The sequence below is a fragment of the Chiloscyllium punctatum genome, chromosome 9 (genome assembly GCF_047496795.1).
Source record: "Chiloscyllium punctatum isolate Juve2018m chromosome 9, sChiPun1.3, whole genome shotgun sequence".
In the NCBI taxonomy this organism is placed as follows: domain Eukaryota; kingdom Metazoa; phylum Chordata; class Chondrichthyes; order Orectolobiformes; family Hemiscylliidae; genus Chiloscyllium; species Chiloscyllium punctatum.
The window spans coordinates 24,812,864-24,831,982 of record NC_092747.1 but is presented as its reverse complement, the minus strand read 5'-3'; the positions used below and the strand labels follow the sequence as shown (position 1 = coordinate 24,831,982).

The following is a 19,119-nucleotide window of genomic DNA, read 5'->3' as shown; positions in this document are numbered from 1 at the left end:
AGCATCCAAGGAGCTGGAAAATCGACGTTTCGTGTGTAAGCCCTTCATCAGGAATCAGGAGTAAGCCCTTGAAAATACACGAGATGTGAAACAATTCAACATTTAAATATCATCTTTTTTAAGTTTTCAGGGCCAGTCGCCAGAGCATGTACAGCCATGGGGGCCATCATACCAGAAGGGGGCTTACAAAGGAGGGGGTGTATATTGTACCCAAGCTTCTAACCAACTGATTGATGGCAAAATATCTTTTTAAAAAAAGTGTGAAAACCGATCTGATTGGATGTAAATGTCATTTATACTCTAAAGGCTACAAACTTGTAGATCTCATCTATTAGATTAATGTTTGCATCTCAAAAGCAAGAGAAACAGAGACTTGGTTCCTCCTTATTTTCCTTTAATTTTCCAAGGAAATTCTCCTCAGAATTGAATGATGCAGTGCAAAAATTTGCTTCAGTGAACTGATTTCACAAAATACGTCTTCTTGGCTTCATTTATTTGGAGGAGAAAGTGAGGACTGCAGATGCCGGAGATCAGAGCTGAAAATGTGTTGCTGGAAAAGTGCAGCAGGTCAGGCAGCATCCAAGGAGCAGGAGAATCGACGTTTCAGGAATCCTGAAGAAGGGGTGATGCCCGAAACGTCGATTCTCCTGTTCCTTGGATACTGCCTGACCTTCTGCGCTTTTCCAGCAACACAGCTTCATTTATTTGGAGTTAACTTAATTGTCCTCTTGTTTTTGCTTCAGCTTTTCCATATCGGATGTGGGTGACGCCAAATTCCCTTCAGCAGAAATCAATGACCTCAGCACAGTGTGTGGAAAATGAATGGAAATTTGCAGCAATGTGTACTGGTTTTGGGATGTGGGGTGGGTAGCATTGCCACTAATGAAGAGCTTTATTGCCTGGAGTTAACAACTGCTCAGCTCCATTCTTCAGATACTACTCAGTGCTGAAGTATATTTTGGCTGCAGGCCAGGCTACCTCACTGCTGTCCAAACAAAGCTTGGATTCCTAGTCATTATTTTAGAAACATATGGTGCTTCCCGTCTCCATGCACAGCACAGGTTCTTATACTCCAAGAGGTCCCATGACGAAGAGGTCGTTTACTCATCTGGGTCAGCTCCACATTTCCTTTGAAACTCCTGCCCATGTTCTCGGATCCACTTGTTAGCCACTGAAAAGGTTTTTATAAGAAAGAAAAATTGCTAAAAGGCTTCACATCAAATACTCTACTACTGCTCAAAAATACCAGCAATGATTAGTCTTGATGGTTTTTCCTAAATGTAGAAAAATAGCAAAAGCTAAGAAAAAAAACACTAATATTAATTGTATTAATTTTCTCCCAAATAACCTGCTAAATGTAAGTTAAATTAACTTTTATTCCACAGCTCAGTAATAAGTTGCCATTACATTGTATTTTTACATCATTTAACTCAAATTATGGAATTATTCCATTTTTTAGTGAAAAACAAAACTTTTATCAGTAATAATGTATTAATAGTATATATATTAGTTTGTTGTAGTAATGTCTGGGCTATGTATCATCTCATTCATTGACCCAGTGTTCATGTCACTGTTCTTGTATCTAAATAAGGGGAGGCAATGGCCTAGTAATATTATTGCTAGACTATTAATCCAGAAACTCAGCTTATGTTCTGGGGACCTGGGTTCAAATCCCACCATGGCAGATGGTGGAATTTGAATTCAATGAAGAATCTGATACTGATGAAACCATTACTGATTGAAGTCACTAATATTCTTTAGGGAAGGAAACTGCTGTCCTCACCTGGTCTGGCCTACACGTGACTTCAGAGCCACAGCAATGTGGTTGACTCTTAACTGTCCTCTGGGCAATTAAGAATGGGCAATAAAAGCTGGCCTAGATGGAGATGCCCATGTTCTATGAGTGAATAAAAATGAGACAATTAGGTTGCGTTTCACAACTAAGGGATTTCCCAGCATTGCCTGGGAGCACAGCAGGAGTGACTATCTCTTTCTCTCTGCAATCTCTCAGACTAAATAAACAAGCTCTCTGTGATCTATCACTCCTATTCCAAAATATCTGTCATATTTTGGCTTTGCGAAGTGGGCTGATACTGCCAAAAATAAAATCACACAAGACCAGTTATCGTTCAACTTGGTGTTGTGTGATTTTTAACTTTGTCCACCCCAGTCCAACACTGCCACCTTCACATCACAGTCAAAACTAGCCATGGATGTAAATTATTTGGTAAACAGGCAGGAGGCTGGAAGAACACAGCAAGCCAGGCAGCATGAGGAGGTGGAGAAGTCAACATTTCGGGTATAACCCTGGTAGCTTGAAGGAAGGGTCGCTCAGAGGAATGAATGGGTGGGGGAGGGGCTGAGAAGGGAGTCAGGTGATGGGAAGGGAGGGTTTTTGAAATTAGAGAACTCAATGTTGAGCCTTCTGGGCTGTAGGCTGCCCAGGCAGAAGAAGAGGTGCTGTTCCTCCGAATTGCAGTCTGATTCGCTGTGGCAATGGAGGAGTCCGAGGATGGTCATGTCAGAGAGGGGATGGAAAGGGGAATTGAAATGGGCAATGACTGGGAGGTCAGGGTGGCCCCTGTGGCCCGGCTGAGATGCTCGGTGAAACATACCCTGAGTTTAAATTATTTGGCTGTCTGGGTAGAGAGACCAATGGAATGTCACACCTAAAGATGCAAAGGGAACATCAAGCAAAAAACTTTCAGAGGATGAAATCACAAGTCAAAATAGGTTGCACTGTGATTTCTTGTGACTACAAATATAACAAGAGGCTGATAATCCCTTGTTCAATGGCAAACCACCACCTGCAGGTTATGTTAGAAACTGCAGGCATAGTTTGTGTTCTTCCCTTTGACGAATAAACAAGAACATGGGTTAACAAGCCAGTTTCAACTCTGCCAGAGTTTACTAGTTGGACTGAGGTTCTCATGTGTGAACTAGCTTGAGTCCAAGTGTCAGGGCACTGTGAAGGTTACAGTCAAACAAGCATAAGTGCTAGAAGTCAGTTAGCTATGGTATACATGTAGTGAAGGAACAATGAAATATTTCCAAGTCAGGATGCAAGTGGTTTAGAAAGGAAATTACTTATACTGTTGCTGGGTCAGAATCTTGGAACTCATTCCCTAATGGCATTGCAGGTGCAATGACACCAAATGGACTGTAGTGGTTCAAGAAGGCAGTTTGTCACCATCTCCTCATCGGCAATTAGGGATAGGCAATAAATGGTGGCCCAGCTAATGAAGCTCACAACCCTTGAATGATTTTTTAAAAAACTGATAAAATAATATGAATCATTTTTTGAACTAGACACATCTCTATTATTAATCATGTAACCATCCATACGCCTTTTAAATGTTGCAATTGTACTAGTCTCTACCACTTCCTCTGGCAGTTCATTCCATACACGCACCACCCTCTGTGTGAAAACGTTGCCCCTTAGGTCTCTTTTATATATTTCTCCTCTCACCCTAAATCTATGTCTTTTATTTCTGGACTTCCCTGTCATGATTTTGCAAACCTCTATAAGGTCACCCCTCAGCCTCTGACGCTCCAGGGAAAACAGCCCCAGCCTGTTCAGCCTCTCCCTATAGCTCAAATCCTCCAACCCTGGCACGTCCTTGTAAATCTTCTCTGAACCCTTTCAAGTTTCACAACATCTTTCCGATAGTATTCCAATAGTGCTCTAACCAATGTCCTGTACAGCCGCAACATGACCTCCCAACTCCTGTACTCAATACTCTGACCAATAAAGGAAAGCATTCCAAAGCCTTCTTTTCTATCCTATCTATCTGCGACTCCACTTTCAAGGAGCTATGAACCTGCACTCCAAGGTCTCTTTGTTCAGCAACACTCCCCAGGACCTTAGCATAAAGTGTATAAGTCCTGTTAAGATTTGCTTTCTCAAAATGCAGCACCTCGCATTTATCTGTATTAAACTCCATCTGCCACTTCTCAACCCATTGGCCCATCTGATCCTGTTTGTTTCTAGCTGTTGTGGTGAGCTCAATTGTCTGTGCATTGTCATTTTTAAGGAAGGTATAGAGCAAGTAGCTCACAATTACTTGAATCAAGCACCTACCCCATTTGTCTCCAACAAGCACTGGACAGCCAGCATGAAGGGTGTCTGAATTGCCTTGTCCATTTTTGTGGAGGTTCCACCAAAACAGAGCTGCATTCTAAATGAATAAGGAACAATTTATTGTGAATGCAATATGAAGAAGGTTAACGAATCTGTATTCAAACAGGATATGTAAGATGAGTTATTTTTGCACCTTGCTTGCTTTCATGGGGATAGTAAATTATCACAATTATAATCATAAATTAACATCATTTCACTTCTAACAACTGTGAATGTTGAAAGTAAATTATACTTTAAAATACAAACAAAGTTATTTTGGATGCCAATGAATCAGTTTGAAACATCAAAGACTTGAGGGATGATTGTTGCTTTTTTTGGGGGGGTGGTGGGGGGAAGGTTGTTGGGTGCTGACTTTATTTAGAAGCTCACAATCCCCAGAGAATCTCATTATACCTGGGACTGGTATCTGATCATGTGGGGGAGGAGGAGCCAGTCACTGCAAGACTGTTTGAAGCAGAATCAGAACATTTGGTACCTACCTTAGAAAGCAATGGGATATTAAATCATGGGAATTAAGTCTATCATTCTATTGTACCAACTGGAACTGATGCCAACCAATAGTGGAAGATCTGCTTTGACTCAAATTATAAATGACAGTGTTCCTGATTCCTTAAGTGCAGTTGCAATATGGCACTAATTTAACATTGTAAATACCAAGGTCCTACAACATGCAGGCTTTAGTAAATAAAATCAGTAAAGGTCTTTAACTTAAAATGACCAAGAGAAAGTACATTAAACCTAAAAACCTTTGGATTGCACGTTAAGAGAATATCTGCTTCATTATGCAGATGTTTGTTTCCATTTAAAAAGAAATCTACTTCACAGTTGTATCAAATGTGATGTAAGGTGTTTGGGTTTCATATATCAATATCATTTATTTTAGGGTTTGCATATGAGCTAGTGGCATGTGGATTTTGATCTGTGTGCCAGAAAGCATTTAATAATTAACTCACAAATATTTCTGTAGCCATGATGATTTATTTTTAAAAATACAAGAGTTCCTGGAATGGAATGAAATTTTGTATTCATTCAGAGAGTTTATGACCCAATGAAATGAGTCTTGATTTTTTTTGATTAAGGTTAACACTTCAACTTGGGGAAGAAAATTGGGATTTCATTGGGCTGTTTTGCAGAAATTTTGGCTGAAGGTAAATCTGTTGAACATTTGCTCCTGAAAAAGGAAATGTTTCAGAATTGTTATGAAAAAGATTACCTCAGTTTAGCTTCAAAATCATGAACCAGAAGTGTTTGGTGACAATTTTGAACAAATTCTTTGAAACTAAGAAAGTTTAAGTTCAGCTGTAGGAAGGCAAGAGGATATCAGATTCTCAAGATGGGAAATTGAAGCCACAGTTAAATTAAGCCTTGTAGATGTGAAAGACAAGGGAAATTTGTGATACATGTAATTTTTTTAGATATATTCATGGGCTATGGGCATTGTTGGTTGGCCACATTTATTGCGCACCCCTATCTGCCCTATCTGAAGGTGGTGGGAGCTGCCTTCTTGAACTGCGATAGTCCATGTTCTGTAGGTTGATCCACAATAGCCTTAGGGACGGACTTCCAGGATTCCGACTAGAAACACTGAAGGAACAGTGATAGATTTCTAAGTCAAGATGGTAAAAGCTTAGTAGAGACTTGCAGGTGGTGGTGAGCCAATGTATCCACTGCCCTTGTCCTTCTAGATGGCAGTGATGGTGTGTTTGGGATGTGCTAAGGATCCTTGTTAAGTTTCAGTATGGCATCTTATAAATGGAATACACTGCTGCTCCTGACTTCAGTAGTGGAGAGAGTGGATGTGTGAGGAGGTAGTGGAAATCAAGCAGACCGCTTTGTTCAGAATTGTGTCAAACTTCTTGAATTTTATCACAGCTGCACCCATCAGACAAGTGGGGAGTATTCCATCACACTCTTGATTTGTGCCTTGTGGATGATGGTCACGCTTTGGAGAGACAGGAGGTGAGTTACTCACTACAGTATTCCTAGCCTCTGATCTGCTCCTGTAGCCATTGTTTTAATATAGCTAGACCATACCAGGATGTTGATAGTGGGGGATTCAGAGATGGTAACACCACTGAATATCAAGGGGCAATGGTTAGATTGCCTGTCATTGGAGACAGTCATTGCCTGATATTTGTCCAGCCTGAATGTTACTTGCCACTTTTCAGCCTAATCCTGGATATTGTCCAGATTTTGTTGCTTTTGAAACATGGACTGCTTCGGTATCTTAGGAGTTGCAAATGGTGCTGAATACCGTGCAATTAGTGGCGTGTACCCCCTATTCTGACCTTACAATGAAGGGAAGGTCATTGATGAATCAGCTGAAGATGGTTGGACCTAGGATACTACCCTGAAGAACTCCTGCAGAGATGTCCTGGAGCTGAAGTGATTGTCCTCAACAACCACAACCATCTCCTCCCAAGGTATCAGATATGACTCCAATGAATGGACAGTTTTTCCTCTGATATCCTATGATTCAAGTTTTGCTAGGGCTCCTTGATCCCATTCTCAGTCAAATGTAGCTTTAGTGCTAAGGGCTATCATGTTCACCTCACCCTCTGGAATTCACCTCTCTTGTCCATGTTTGAACCAAGGCTGTAATGAGGTCAGGAGCTGAGTGGCCTGGAAGAACCCAAACTGGGTGTCACTGAGCAGGTGCTGCTTGGTAGCACTGTTGATCAAGAGTAGACTGATGGGGAGGTAATTGGCCAGTTTGGATTTGTCCTGCTTTTTGTGTACAGGACATGTTTGCGCGATTTTCCACTGTTGGCTAGATGCCAATGTTGTAACTGTACAGGAACAGATTGGCTAGGGGAGTGGCAAGTTCAGGAGAACAGGTCTTCACTACTATTGCTGGAATACTGTCAGGGTCAATAGCTTTTGCAGTATCCAGTGCCATCAATCAGTTCTTGACATCACATGGAGTGAAATGAATTGGCTAAAGGCTGGCATCTGTGATGCTAAGGGACCTCTGGAGCAGGCTGAGATGGAGGCCTCTGCATAGTTTAGTTTATTCTATTTTATTTTCATTCCTTTTGTGTCATAAACATCTGTTTTATGATTGGAATCAAATCTGCAGCATTGTGTGTTTATGTTTCAGTGAAAGTCTGCTTCATTTAAACCAAGAAGAAACAAAATATGACCTATCAGGCCAGATTTTTGTCTGGGATGTGATTTGTCCAGTAATAACATCAGCTGGGATTATATCAGCACATAGGATTTTTCCAGTTCTTGGCCAGGTTATGAAAATATGGATTAAAGTAAATAATTTGCACATGTAACATCTTGGAATTACAGTGAGATCTGGGTGACTCACAGACCAGTGGTGTCATTGACAAATCAGCATTCGACTAAACTTGATACAATATACAGACATTCCTATGTGAAGGAATAATTCCATCAGGCAGATTTGGAGAACTTTCAAAAATTAAATAATTCAAAGTGTAAGAAATTTGAATTCTTTCCATTATTATTGATTTAATTTTATTGTCTCATCTATTAACACGAAATCAAAGCAGGAAGAGAATTGAAACAATACCTGAGGTATAGTTCTTAACATGGTTAAGGGTGTAATTTATCATGATGTCAGAGCATTTTATTACACTTCAAACTTCAACAAAGAACTTGTGACTAGATTGAAAATGTAAAGTTAACATAGTCTTACCAGACCATAGGACTACTCTCTCATTAAAGAGAGACAACTGGTAGAAGTTTAACCAAAGGGTCACCGTGCCTTGGGTGAGAGGAGAGGTTGAGAAGGGGAGTCCTTCATGGGTCAGTTATTGCTAATGTATAGTTTGATAAACCAGCAGAAAATAAAAGGATAAGAACAGCCTCAAATAAAGACTGCAGCATAACAAATGTTGTTACAGTTAATAGTATCTTCTACTGGTGCTAATGATCCTTGCAGTGTAGATTGAATAGCCAAAGGACTAGATGCTGACATTTCTAAAGCTGATCTGCTTGTCAATTCAAGACATAGACTCAGCCATGTTTAGTCCCACACTGTATCCACTAGATGTTTGAGGTAACCATTCAATGAAATCACAACATCTGGAACAGGACTCTTGCAATGACCAATTTGATATGGATAAACTGTGTCAAGGTGGAATGCAGCATATCGAAATGCATTTGACTGGTACTGGAATGCCCTAGCATCTAATAGCACTTCCCACAATCAGACTCCAGCCCCTAGAAAGCATAGATGTTTTGGCCCATTAAATCATGCCTTGTTGAGTGGTTTCAGAGGGTATGCTTTTCCCATGACAAAATGGAATCAAGTTCACATTGATCCAATGTCTGCAATCCAGCTTGATCTTCTTAACATGAGTTAATCATGTTGCAGTATTCAATGTGCAAACTGGCTGCAGTTCCTCATTTCCACATTCTATATCTGTTACTTTAACTTTCTCTTCATTTTTTCTGCTTTTCGTTTCACAGATTCTTAATAGTTAATGTGTATTTGTAAGCATAAAATTATTTACACTGAACTTTATTTGATATAATTTTTAATTAAATTTAATTCTATTTGATTTTTGTTTCAGATTTCAGCATTTGTCTTGCAAAATTGTCCTTGTTACTACGTCAGACCTATATATTCCACAACCATGAATTTACAGAATTTGACTGAAAATGATTATAAACCATTATAAGAAGATCTTGTGAAAGCAATTACCACCAACGTCAGGCTTTATGTGAATTCTGACAGATTAGGTTTCACTTATATGAACTCGTTTTTTCCAATAAACTTTCCGCTCCATCTCAGACATCTTGACATTTCTCAAAGCCAGATGTTTCTTTTTGCTGCCAGCACTTGGGGTGGGATGTTTTAACACTGCAAAAGTAATCTGTGGTTTTATTGTGGTTTGAAATCCTAAAGTAAATGCTCAGAGATCCCAAGAAGAATGATTGGAGTCAGAATAATAGACCAACCTGATCAGCAATGGCATGGAATGTTTTACTGCGCCCCTTGCTGCTAAAAGGAAGCTCAAGCAATTCAGATATCAGCTATACCAGTAATTCAGAAGCCAGCAGATTCAATCTGCACACTTAGAGTCATAGTCATAAAGATGTACAGCATGGAAACAGACCCTTTGGTCCAACCCATCCATGCCGACCAGATATCCCAACCCAATCTAGTCCCACCTGCCAACACCCTTCCAAACCCTTCCCATTCATATACCCATCCAAACGCCTTTTAAATGTTGCAATTGTACCAGCCTCCACCACTTCGTCTGGCAGCTCATTCCATACACATACCACCCTCTGCGTGAAAAAGGTGCCCCTTAGGTCTCTTTTATATCTTCCCCCTCTTACCCTAAACCTGTGCCCTCTAGTTCTGGACTCTCTGAACCCAGGGAAAAATCTTTGCCTATTTATCCTTTCCATGCCCCTCATAATTTTGTAAACACCTATAAGGTTACCCCTCAGCCTCCAACATTCCAGGGAAAACAGCCCCAGCCTGTTCAGCCTCTCCCTATAGCTCAAATCCTCCAACCCTGGCAACATCCTTGTAAATCTTTTCTGAACCCTTTCAAGTTTCACAACATCTTTCCGATAGGAAGGAGGCCAGAATTGCACATAATATTCCAACAGTGGCCTAACAAATGTCCTGTACAGTGCAACATGACCTCCCAACACCTGTACTCAATACTCTGACCAATAAAGGAAAGCATACCAAATGCCTTCTTCACTATCTTATCTACCTGCGACTCCACTTTCAAGGAGCTATGAACCTGCACTCCAAGGTCTTTTTGTTCAGCAACACTCCCAGGACCTTACCATTAAGTGTATAAGTCCTGCTAAGATTTGCTTTCCCAAAATGCAGCACCTCGCATTTATCTGAATTAAACTCCATCTGCCACTTCTCAGCCCATTGGCCCATCTGATCAAGATCCCGTTGTATCTGAGTTAACCTTCTTCACCTTCCACTACACCTCCAATTTTGGTGTCATCAGCAAACCTATTAACTATACCTCTTATGCTCGCATCCAAATCACATATATAAATGACAAAACGTAGAGGACCCAGCACCGTTCCTTGTGGCACTCCACTGGTCACAGGCGTCCAGGCTGAAAAATCAACCCTCCACCACCACCCTCTGTCCTCTACCTTTGAGCCAGTTCTGTATCCAAATGGCTAGTTTTCCCTGTATTCCGTGAGATCTAACCTTGTCGAATGCCTTACCAAAGTCCATATAGATCACATCTACCGCTCTGCCCTCATCAATCCTCTTTGTTATTTCTTCAAAAAACTCAATCAAGTTTGTGAGACATGATTTCCCACGCACTAAGCCGTGTTGACTATCCCTAATCAGTCTTTGCCTTTCCAAATACATGTACATACTGTCCCTCGGGATTCCCTCCAACAACTTGCCCAGCACCGACGTCAGGCCCACTGGTCTGTAGTTCCCTAGCTTGTCCTTACCACTCTTCTTAAACAGTGGCATCACGTTAGCCAACCTCCAGTCTTCTGGCACCTCACCTGTGACCATCGATGATACAAATATCACAGCAAGAGGCCCAGCAATTACTTCTCTAGCTTCCCACAGAGTTCTAGGGTACACCTGATCAGGTCCTGGGGATTCATCCACCTTTCTGCATTTCAAGACATCCAGCACTTCCTCCTCTGTAATATGGACTTCTACATTTCCAATTAGGAACTGAATTACTTTGATATAACATTAAATTCAGCACAAGAAAAAGAGATGGCTCTATTCAATTATTTGCTTTAAATTGATGGAAGAATTGAAAATATGAAGTTAAGATTTCACCCAAATACTCATTCTAGTCGAAACATTTGAAGTGGTATTCTGAAAGTAAAATCGGTGATTCAGTTGAAACGATATGATATACTTTTCAAAAAGTAACAAGAATTTTGAAACAGTGTAAGTAATTTAGGATATTTTAACATTTGGAGAAGTTTTTGATTGCATTCAGTTAGAGAAGACTTCACAGTATGAGACGTCACACTCAATATTACACCTGACAGAATCTGTATTGTTGAGATTATGGGTTTAGGGGCAGATGCCAAGAACTAAAATGGGAGCAACTAAGGCATTTGAGTACAAATCTATGAATTTAGTGAGTGGGAAGTTTAAAGTGTTAATTTGTTCTTAAAAACTAATCTAGCCTGCAATGAGCAATAACTAAAAAGTACTGTGTAAACCAATGAAGATGACTTCTTTCTGCAGCGAAGACAGGGTAAAGACGCTCTACTGTGACAGCTGAGTAGTTAATGTGAGAAATAAAGAACATGAAAGCCTGGGAAGGGTTAAAGCATGAAGACCACTGGGAATCAGGATGGGATAACCATAGTGGAACATTCTTACACCAATTAGCAGAGTAAGGTTAAGGCTGAAAGGTCACTATGGTGAATAACACAAGTAATAAAGCAAGTTTCTCTGTTAAGTGTTATTATGACAGGATTAGGACTGTAAATATTTGGGACATGGCATTAAAATATCTAATTAATAGTTAATAGAGTCAGCTTGAGACAGGAGACTATTGTAATAGATGCAATAGCTGAATATTTATCATGATAGGTTAGTCTGCAATGAAAGATCACTGTAGTAGAAGTGATAATAAATGTCTAACCGTGACATTAGAATAACATCAAGTAGAATGTACAACTAAAGAGATAATGGGAACTAACATAACTGGTTTATTGCATAGCTAGAGTGAGGTACTTTGATTAATATAGTTGGACATGCTGATAAGCTAACAGAAACATGGTAAAAAAAAATTAAAATCCACGGACCCTGAGGTTCGTGGGCATTCGAGAATCAGCTTTCTCAGTGTCATGGTTTTTTGTTTGCAAATAAAAGACCTACTTCTTGTAGAACTCTCTGCATCTCCTGGTGGTTCTCTATATTTTCTCCACAACATTAATTAGCTCAATGGTTGAATCTAGTTTCTCTGGGTCCAGTTCAGCTGACCACAAATATAAGTTTCTTTAATGCAGCCGAGGCGAAGGAGTGCTGCTAAGGAAATAGAGTATAAAACTAACATTTTAATGAGTGAGGTGTTTGATGAAAGAGGGGCAGACAGTGTAACACATTAGGGAGGGAAAGTATGGATTCTTTGTATGAGGAGGCAGTGACCCCACGTAGGGCAGGATGTTCTGATTTGGTCAGAGGTCAGGAACAGATGAGTATGTCTGAAAGTGAAGCAGGCAAGGGGACCCAGAGGGCAGTACAGGAATGACCACCAATGCAATTGCCCAATAGGTTAGAGATTCTTTCAGTTTGTTTGGATATAGCTGCAGTGTGGATGAAGAAGCTGAGCACTGGCACCATGGTACAGAAAGCCATTGGAATGAGTGTTTTTAAAACAGTTTGAGAGAGACATTGCCTCCAAAAATGAATAGGCTTTGTTTATGTTTAGAGAATTTACAAGCAGACAAAGTACATAGAGTAGTAAACATGGCTTTCTGATTTGGGACTTCTTTAAAAAAAAGGTTTACAGGAAAACACCATACTTGGGAGAGAAATCCTTCAGTATTAGTTCTTAGTTGAAGATATATGTATACAGTAGCTGCTCCTAAAAAAGGGAGAAGATACTGTAGTTTGGATTGGTTAAAAATAGATTACCACAGAGTAAGGTGTACAAAAATAGTTCCAGATCAGAAATGTTTGGGCAAAACCCTGGAGAAGTTATTTGAGAAAGTTTAAGGTCAGGTATGAAGACTGCAGGAAGAGACTATCAGGCTCTCCAGTCTAACAGTTGAAGTCACAACTAAATTAGATCTGTAGACATGATTGAGAAGGAGATTCTGTTAGGTTTAAGTACTATAATGGAGTGTTTTTAGAATCTGCAAAGCATTGTTGTTTCAGAATTTATAGAAGAGTGTAACCTTTGGGATTAATGGAATTGTATTTTATCGGGGTGTATTTCTAAGTCGTTACATTTGCATTATATGTAAATAGATTGAGTTATTCTATTTTAGCTTAATTTCTTTTATGTGATAAACTTCTGTTTTATTATTAAAATCAAATCTGTTACATTGCATTCTTTTATTTCAGTAAAGTATCATCACATTAAAACTGAAAAAATATCATGACCAAGAAACCAGATTTCACTCTTAGGTCTGATTTGTCCTGTACTCATATCATAAATTGTTAAAATTGCCATTTAGGTTTCTATTACAAAAAAGAACCATGGAGGCTGCTGCTCATGTCCGTCATTAAGAATGTAGTTCCATCACTGAGTCAATCACACAGGAAAACATCTTTAATGTATAAAATAAAGCTGAGCAAAAATGAAGCTTAATTTAATAGTTAAGCCTGCTGTGTGATTATACCACGAAGGTTAGCCAAACATTAGAGGAACTAAGCTTTCCACTGGCATTGAGAATGATCTGGCGCGTAACATAGTTCCAGTAAGCATGGAATTATTATGACTAACCTCTCTTTAAATACAGATTAAGAGGATGCATAAAAATTCTCTTATTTCTTGGTTCTAAATCTGTTGACTCCAAGCTAGGGCACAGTTCCAAATATGTTGGTCATCCTCCAATATTTGTCCATTACTCACTTACAAGCCTTGTCAGTGATTGCTGGCAGAATCTTGTCTATGGTGGGCACTGAATGTAAGCCCACTCTTGTCCTTGTCTAATGACTACATACCACTTATAAGGGTTGCTGGAAAATGATCATGGACTACTATCTGATTTTCCAATATTTAACTCAATAGCACTCCAAGGTAAATTGTTCAGCTCCAACTGACCGTCTGTATGCCTGAGATTCAGACAAGATAAATATCAATTTATAACTATGTCTAGACTAACATAGTGAATTCCACCAACCACACCTCAAAATAAGATAAATCTCACTCACCTTGACAACAGGAACACTGAAGTTCGCGTAAATGAAAGCAGTTGACCCGCCAGCTTCCACTGCACTTAACTATAATAAAACACAAGGTTGGCCTTATCAAAACTCCTTCAGCATATATGTTACGCGACTTTCATAAATATGAAGGGACAGGGTAAACCACCACAGTGGGATGGTCTTCCTTATTTGTTATTTCCATATCATTACATGAAACCAAATTGCACAGCCTAATTGAAGAGACAGATTAAAGTTGGTTACCACTTTGATTAAGCTGCACCATTTTCAATGTTAAGGCAGTCAGTCTTCACAGAGATTAAACAAACACACACACTGCTGGTTTTGGTCACAGTGCAGCTATAACAACGAGTGTTCCAAGACATGACTCTATGACTCTACGAAAGGCAATGCATATTGGCTCATATACAATTTAGATGACCACAGGAGTAACGTACACTACTGAACTCAATACGTTCCTATATCAGGCTTGAACAACATCACAAATTAATACCTTTGCTTTAGCTATTGCATTTGGAATGGATGAGGAAGCCTTGATTTTGAAGAAAGAATGCAAAATTATTATGTTTAGCTTCTATACCTGCAGATAAATAATTGTATATAAATGAATACATATATGCAGAATTCTGGTAGACTATGGAAGGCAGTACACCCACGCCAAATCACATTGTAAACACACAGAGCAACTTTCAGAATGGACAGAAAATGAGTGCCTGTGTCAAAGATCCAAAATTTATTTGCTGGATCTCCCATTAGTGTTTGCACAAGACAAACTGAAATGTTCATCATTCCAACATTTAATGTCCATGCCCAAAATCTGTGATTTCCTTTCTGGAACATTCTGCTTATCTCTGTTCCTTCGACTAGCTCCTTAAAATCTCTATCAGCAAACTTTAGGTCATCTCTTTTTGTGCTCATTTCATCACAAAAATGAAATCTTTGAAGGAGTCTATCATAACTGCTGGCCAACAAGTAGTCTTCCAATTTATTCCCACATTCCACCTCCTGGCTGGCTTCCTGATCCATTACAGAACTCCAAGCATATTTCCAAATACTTCCTACATTTTTTGTGTGCATCTGTGTCCACCAACAGGCCTAGCCGTCCAACATTTCACAGCCCCACCTCTCTCAGGGTGAAAATGATTCCCCTCAAATCCTATTACTGATCCTACCTTTTTCTTTAAAGCTATATCCCCTCGCTATGGGCTTGTGGACTAGGGAATAGAAACTTCCTATCCATACCTTGTCACTTATTGAGGAGCTTTGATACATTTCACTATGCCAAATGAATGCAAGTTTTTTTATTTAAGAAACAAAAAATAAAAAATTTCATGAGTGCAATTTTATATCCTAAAGTCCTCTGTAAGGTGAGAGGGTGAGCATTTACTGTACTTTCCAAGACATCGGGTTGTGTTTTGTATTGGGGAGGTGGTGACATAGTGGCAATAATTGCAGATCTGTTGATCCAGGAGGCCCAGGCTAATAATCTGCAGGCATGGGTTCCTACCATAAAATGAAACTTAACCACACAGACCACCCAAAGATCGTGAAGCAGGGTTTCTTTATTCTGCTGGCATTAGGCCAATACAAACATGGATGACACATGGATGACACAGTATTTATATGGAATTAAGCACGTGCTTTACATTTCGCTGAAAAAAAACCTTTGCCTGTCTGATCCTTCTCCCCACGAGGCCTCCTTCCCCCAAAGTTGTCCATTTTCTCTGTTTAGGTACCCTAGCAGCCCTGCTTCATGCCCTCCCTCACGATTCATAAACAAGAACTCCTTCCCATAATGTAGAACCAAACTAAACACAGTGCTCCTGATAAAGTCCACACCAAGGTCAGGTTGGAAATAACTTTAAACATATTTCTTCACGGTTACAAATCTCATCCATGTTTATCTCTCAGCAATGTATCTACTTAATTGAGCTCCTTTGAATATTGAGCCAGTACTTTTGACTATATATGCAGGAAATTCCCCAGTCACTTCCCTGTCACTGTCCCATTCTTTGAATCACATTTGTAAATACTCCAGATTCTTATTTCTCCAATCTTACCTCAGAATTTACAATCACCTATGTTAGATTCTCACAACAACCTTTCAGCTCACTGACCTGGCCAGTTACGTATCTTTGTACTGTTGCACATCATTTAGCACAATTAGCTGCACACAAGTTTTGGTATCACTGCAAATTTGGAAAACATTCCTTTCTCCAATTGTTCATAACATGATCTATAAGGGAGGCAATAGCCTAGCAGTATTGTCATTGACCTATCAATCCAGACAGTCAAATAATATTCTGGGGACTTGGGTTCAAATCCCACCGTGGCAGATGGTGGAATTTGAAGTCAATAAAACAATCTAGAATTGACAGTCTAATGATGACCATGAACCTGTTGAAAATCCCATCTGGTTTGCTATTGTCTTTTAGGAAAGGAAACTGCCATCCTTATCTGGTCTGACCTACATGTGACTCCAGACTCTAAAATGCCCTCCAGGCAAAAGGAATGGGCAATAAATGCTGGATTGGCCAGTGATACCTACGTTCCCTGAATGAATTTTTAAAAACCCAGCAACATTGACCCTGTAAAACTCCACTGAAAAATGCCTCTACTCTCATGTAAATGGGGACAGGAACAAAAAAAAAAGACATTTCCGTTTTCCTCAAAAGCTTAACAAATCTGAGAGTAGATGCATTTTTATCAACAGAATACGATCAGTACTTACATATATCATGAATGTTGCCACTCTGTTTCCAGACTTCAGTTTGTACAATGGGCTGTTCGGGGACTAATGCAAACCAAAAAGTAATTAATTTTGAACAAACATTTTGACCATTAAATATTTTGATTATGAAGTAAATATGTGACATGAACCAGCTGAATGAAACAAACTAAAGAATTAAAACCAATTTCAAATGGAGCATATGCCATTCACAAAGATATCCTGCATAAACTATTAGCTTGCTATTATTTGTATGTGCATCACTGACGAGGCCATCATCTGTTACCCACCCCTAATTGCCACACAGAAGGTAATGGTGGGCTGGCTTCTTCAGTCACTGCAATCCAAGTCGTTTAGATACATGCACAATGCTCTAAGGTAGGGCATTCCAACATGTTGCCAGAGTGACAGTGAAGGAATGATGATATATTTCTAAGTCTGGATGGTGAGCAACTTGGAGGGAAACTTGGTGGTGGTGTTCCCAATATCTCCTTTGTGGGCGGCACGGTGGCACAGTGGTTAGCACTGCTGCCTCACAGAGCCAGAGACTTGGGTTCAATTCCCGCCTCAGGTGACTGACTGTGTGGAGTTTGCACATTCTCCCAGTGTCTGTGTGGGTTTCCTCCGGGTGCTCCGGTTTCCTCCCACAGTCCAAAGATGTGCAGGTCAGGTGAATTGGCTATGCTAAATTGCTTGTAGCGTTACGTAAGGGGTAAATGTAGGGGTATGGGTGGGTTGCGCTTCGGCGGGGCGGTGTGGACTTGTTGGGCCGAAGGGCCTGTTTCCACACTGTAAGTAATCTAATCTAATCCTGCCCTCATCTTTCTGGGTAGTAGTGGTCATGGGTTGGAAAGTGCTGTCCAAAGCCCCTGGGGGTGCTGCATCTTGTAGATGGTACACACTGCTGCTACTGAACGTCAGAGATGGAGGGAGTGGATGTTTGTAGATGTGGTACCAATCAAAAAGGCCGCTTCAACTAGGATAGTGTCAAACTTCTTAAACATTGTTGGAACTGCACTTAATCAGGTGAGTGAGGGATATTCCGTCACACTACTGACTTGTGCCTTGTAGATGATGGATAGGCCTTAGGGAGTCAGGAGGTGAGTTATTCACTGCAGTATTCCCAGTTTCTGACTTGCTCTTGTAGCCAGAGTATTTATATGGTGAGTCCAGTTAATGGTGATGCCCAGGATGTTGATGAGAGTTTTCAATAATGGTAATGCCATTGAATGTCCAGAGGCAATGGCTAGATTCTCTCTTGTTGAAGATGGTCATTGCCTGGCACTTATGTATCAGGCAAAGCCTAGGTGTTGTTGGATCTTGCTGCATTTAGCCATGGACTTCTTCAGTAATAAGCAGTCGCATATAGCATTGAATATTGTGCAGTTTTTAAAAATTCATTCATGGGGTCCAGGCAGCTTTGGCTAATCCAGTCTTTATTGCCTCTCCCTAAATACCCTTGAAATATGGTAGTCTTGATTCTGCTGAAGTCCATGAGGTGTTATGTATATTGCTGTTAGGGTGGTAGTTCCAGGATTTTCACCCAGCGACAGTAAAGAAATGGTAAATTAGTTGCAAGTCAGGATGGTATGACCCTTAGAGAAGAGCTTGCATCATGTGAACATTTCACCTCTGAATTTATAATGGAAAGAAGGTCATTGATAAAGCAGCTGAAGATGGCTGGAGCTAGGACTCTCCACTGAGGAACCCCTGCAGAGATGTCCTGAAGCTGATATGACTGATCCCCATCTACCACAACCATCTTGCTTTGTGCCAGAAATGACTCCAACCAGCAGAGCTTGTCACTTGATTCCCAATGATAGTGGATTTGCTCGGGCTCCTTGATGCCACACCAAGTCAAATGCAATTTTGATGCCAAGAGTAGTCATTGTCACTTCCTCTCTTGAGTTCAGCTTTTATTCATGTTGGGATTAAAGATATATTAAGGTCACAATCTGAGTGGATCTGGTGCAACTTGAAGTGAACAGTAGTGAGCAGGTTATTGTTGAATGCAGTTTGATATCACAGGCAATGACCTTTCTATCACTTTGGTGCTTAATGAAAAGGGAGATTTGTTTTGTTTTTGCCTTAGCTCAGAGAACTTTTAAAATAATTGTAGATTTACATTGACCTCTCTGAGAAAGAAGTATTACTTCACCCATAATTGTCTTACATACATTCTGTGCAAGTGCAAGCTTATCTGAGCAAAACTGTTAACATAAGCCAATACCCACTATAATATGCTACACATCGTACAATAATCTAATAATTTCCAGCATACATGAGCTGCATCACATTCGTTACATAATACAAACATTGTGATGGACATAAAACTCAACATCTACTATAACACATGATCACATGTCAAACATACCCCAATACACCTTAACACTACATAAATTG

General features: G+C 40.0%; 1 protein-coding gene across 1 annotated transcript in view; it reads right to left on the bottom strand.

Moving 5' to 3' along the window:
* Nucleotides 1–252: 252 nt before the first annotated feature.
* The window catches only part of p4ha3 (prolyl 4-hydroxylase, alpha polypeptide III), an 80,730-nt gene continuing 61,863 nt past the window's right edge, over nucleotides 253–19,119 (bottom strand). Inside the window, exons 10-13 of the mRNA XM_072577055.1 lie at nucleotides 16,720–16,782; nucleotides 13,977–14,045; nucleotides 4,082–4,178; nucleotides 253–1,171 (exon numbers count right to left, since the gene is read on the bottom strand). Coding sequence (XP_072433156.1) covers nucleotides 1,101–1,171; nucleotides 4,082–4,178; nucleotides 13,977–14,045; nucleotides 16,720–16,782 — 300 coding nt within the window. The 3' untranslated portion in view covers nucleotides 253–1,100. The remainder of the gene's footprint in view (nucleotides 1,172–4,081; nucleotides 4,179–13,976; nucleotides 14,046–16,719; nucleotides 16,783–19,119) is intronic.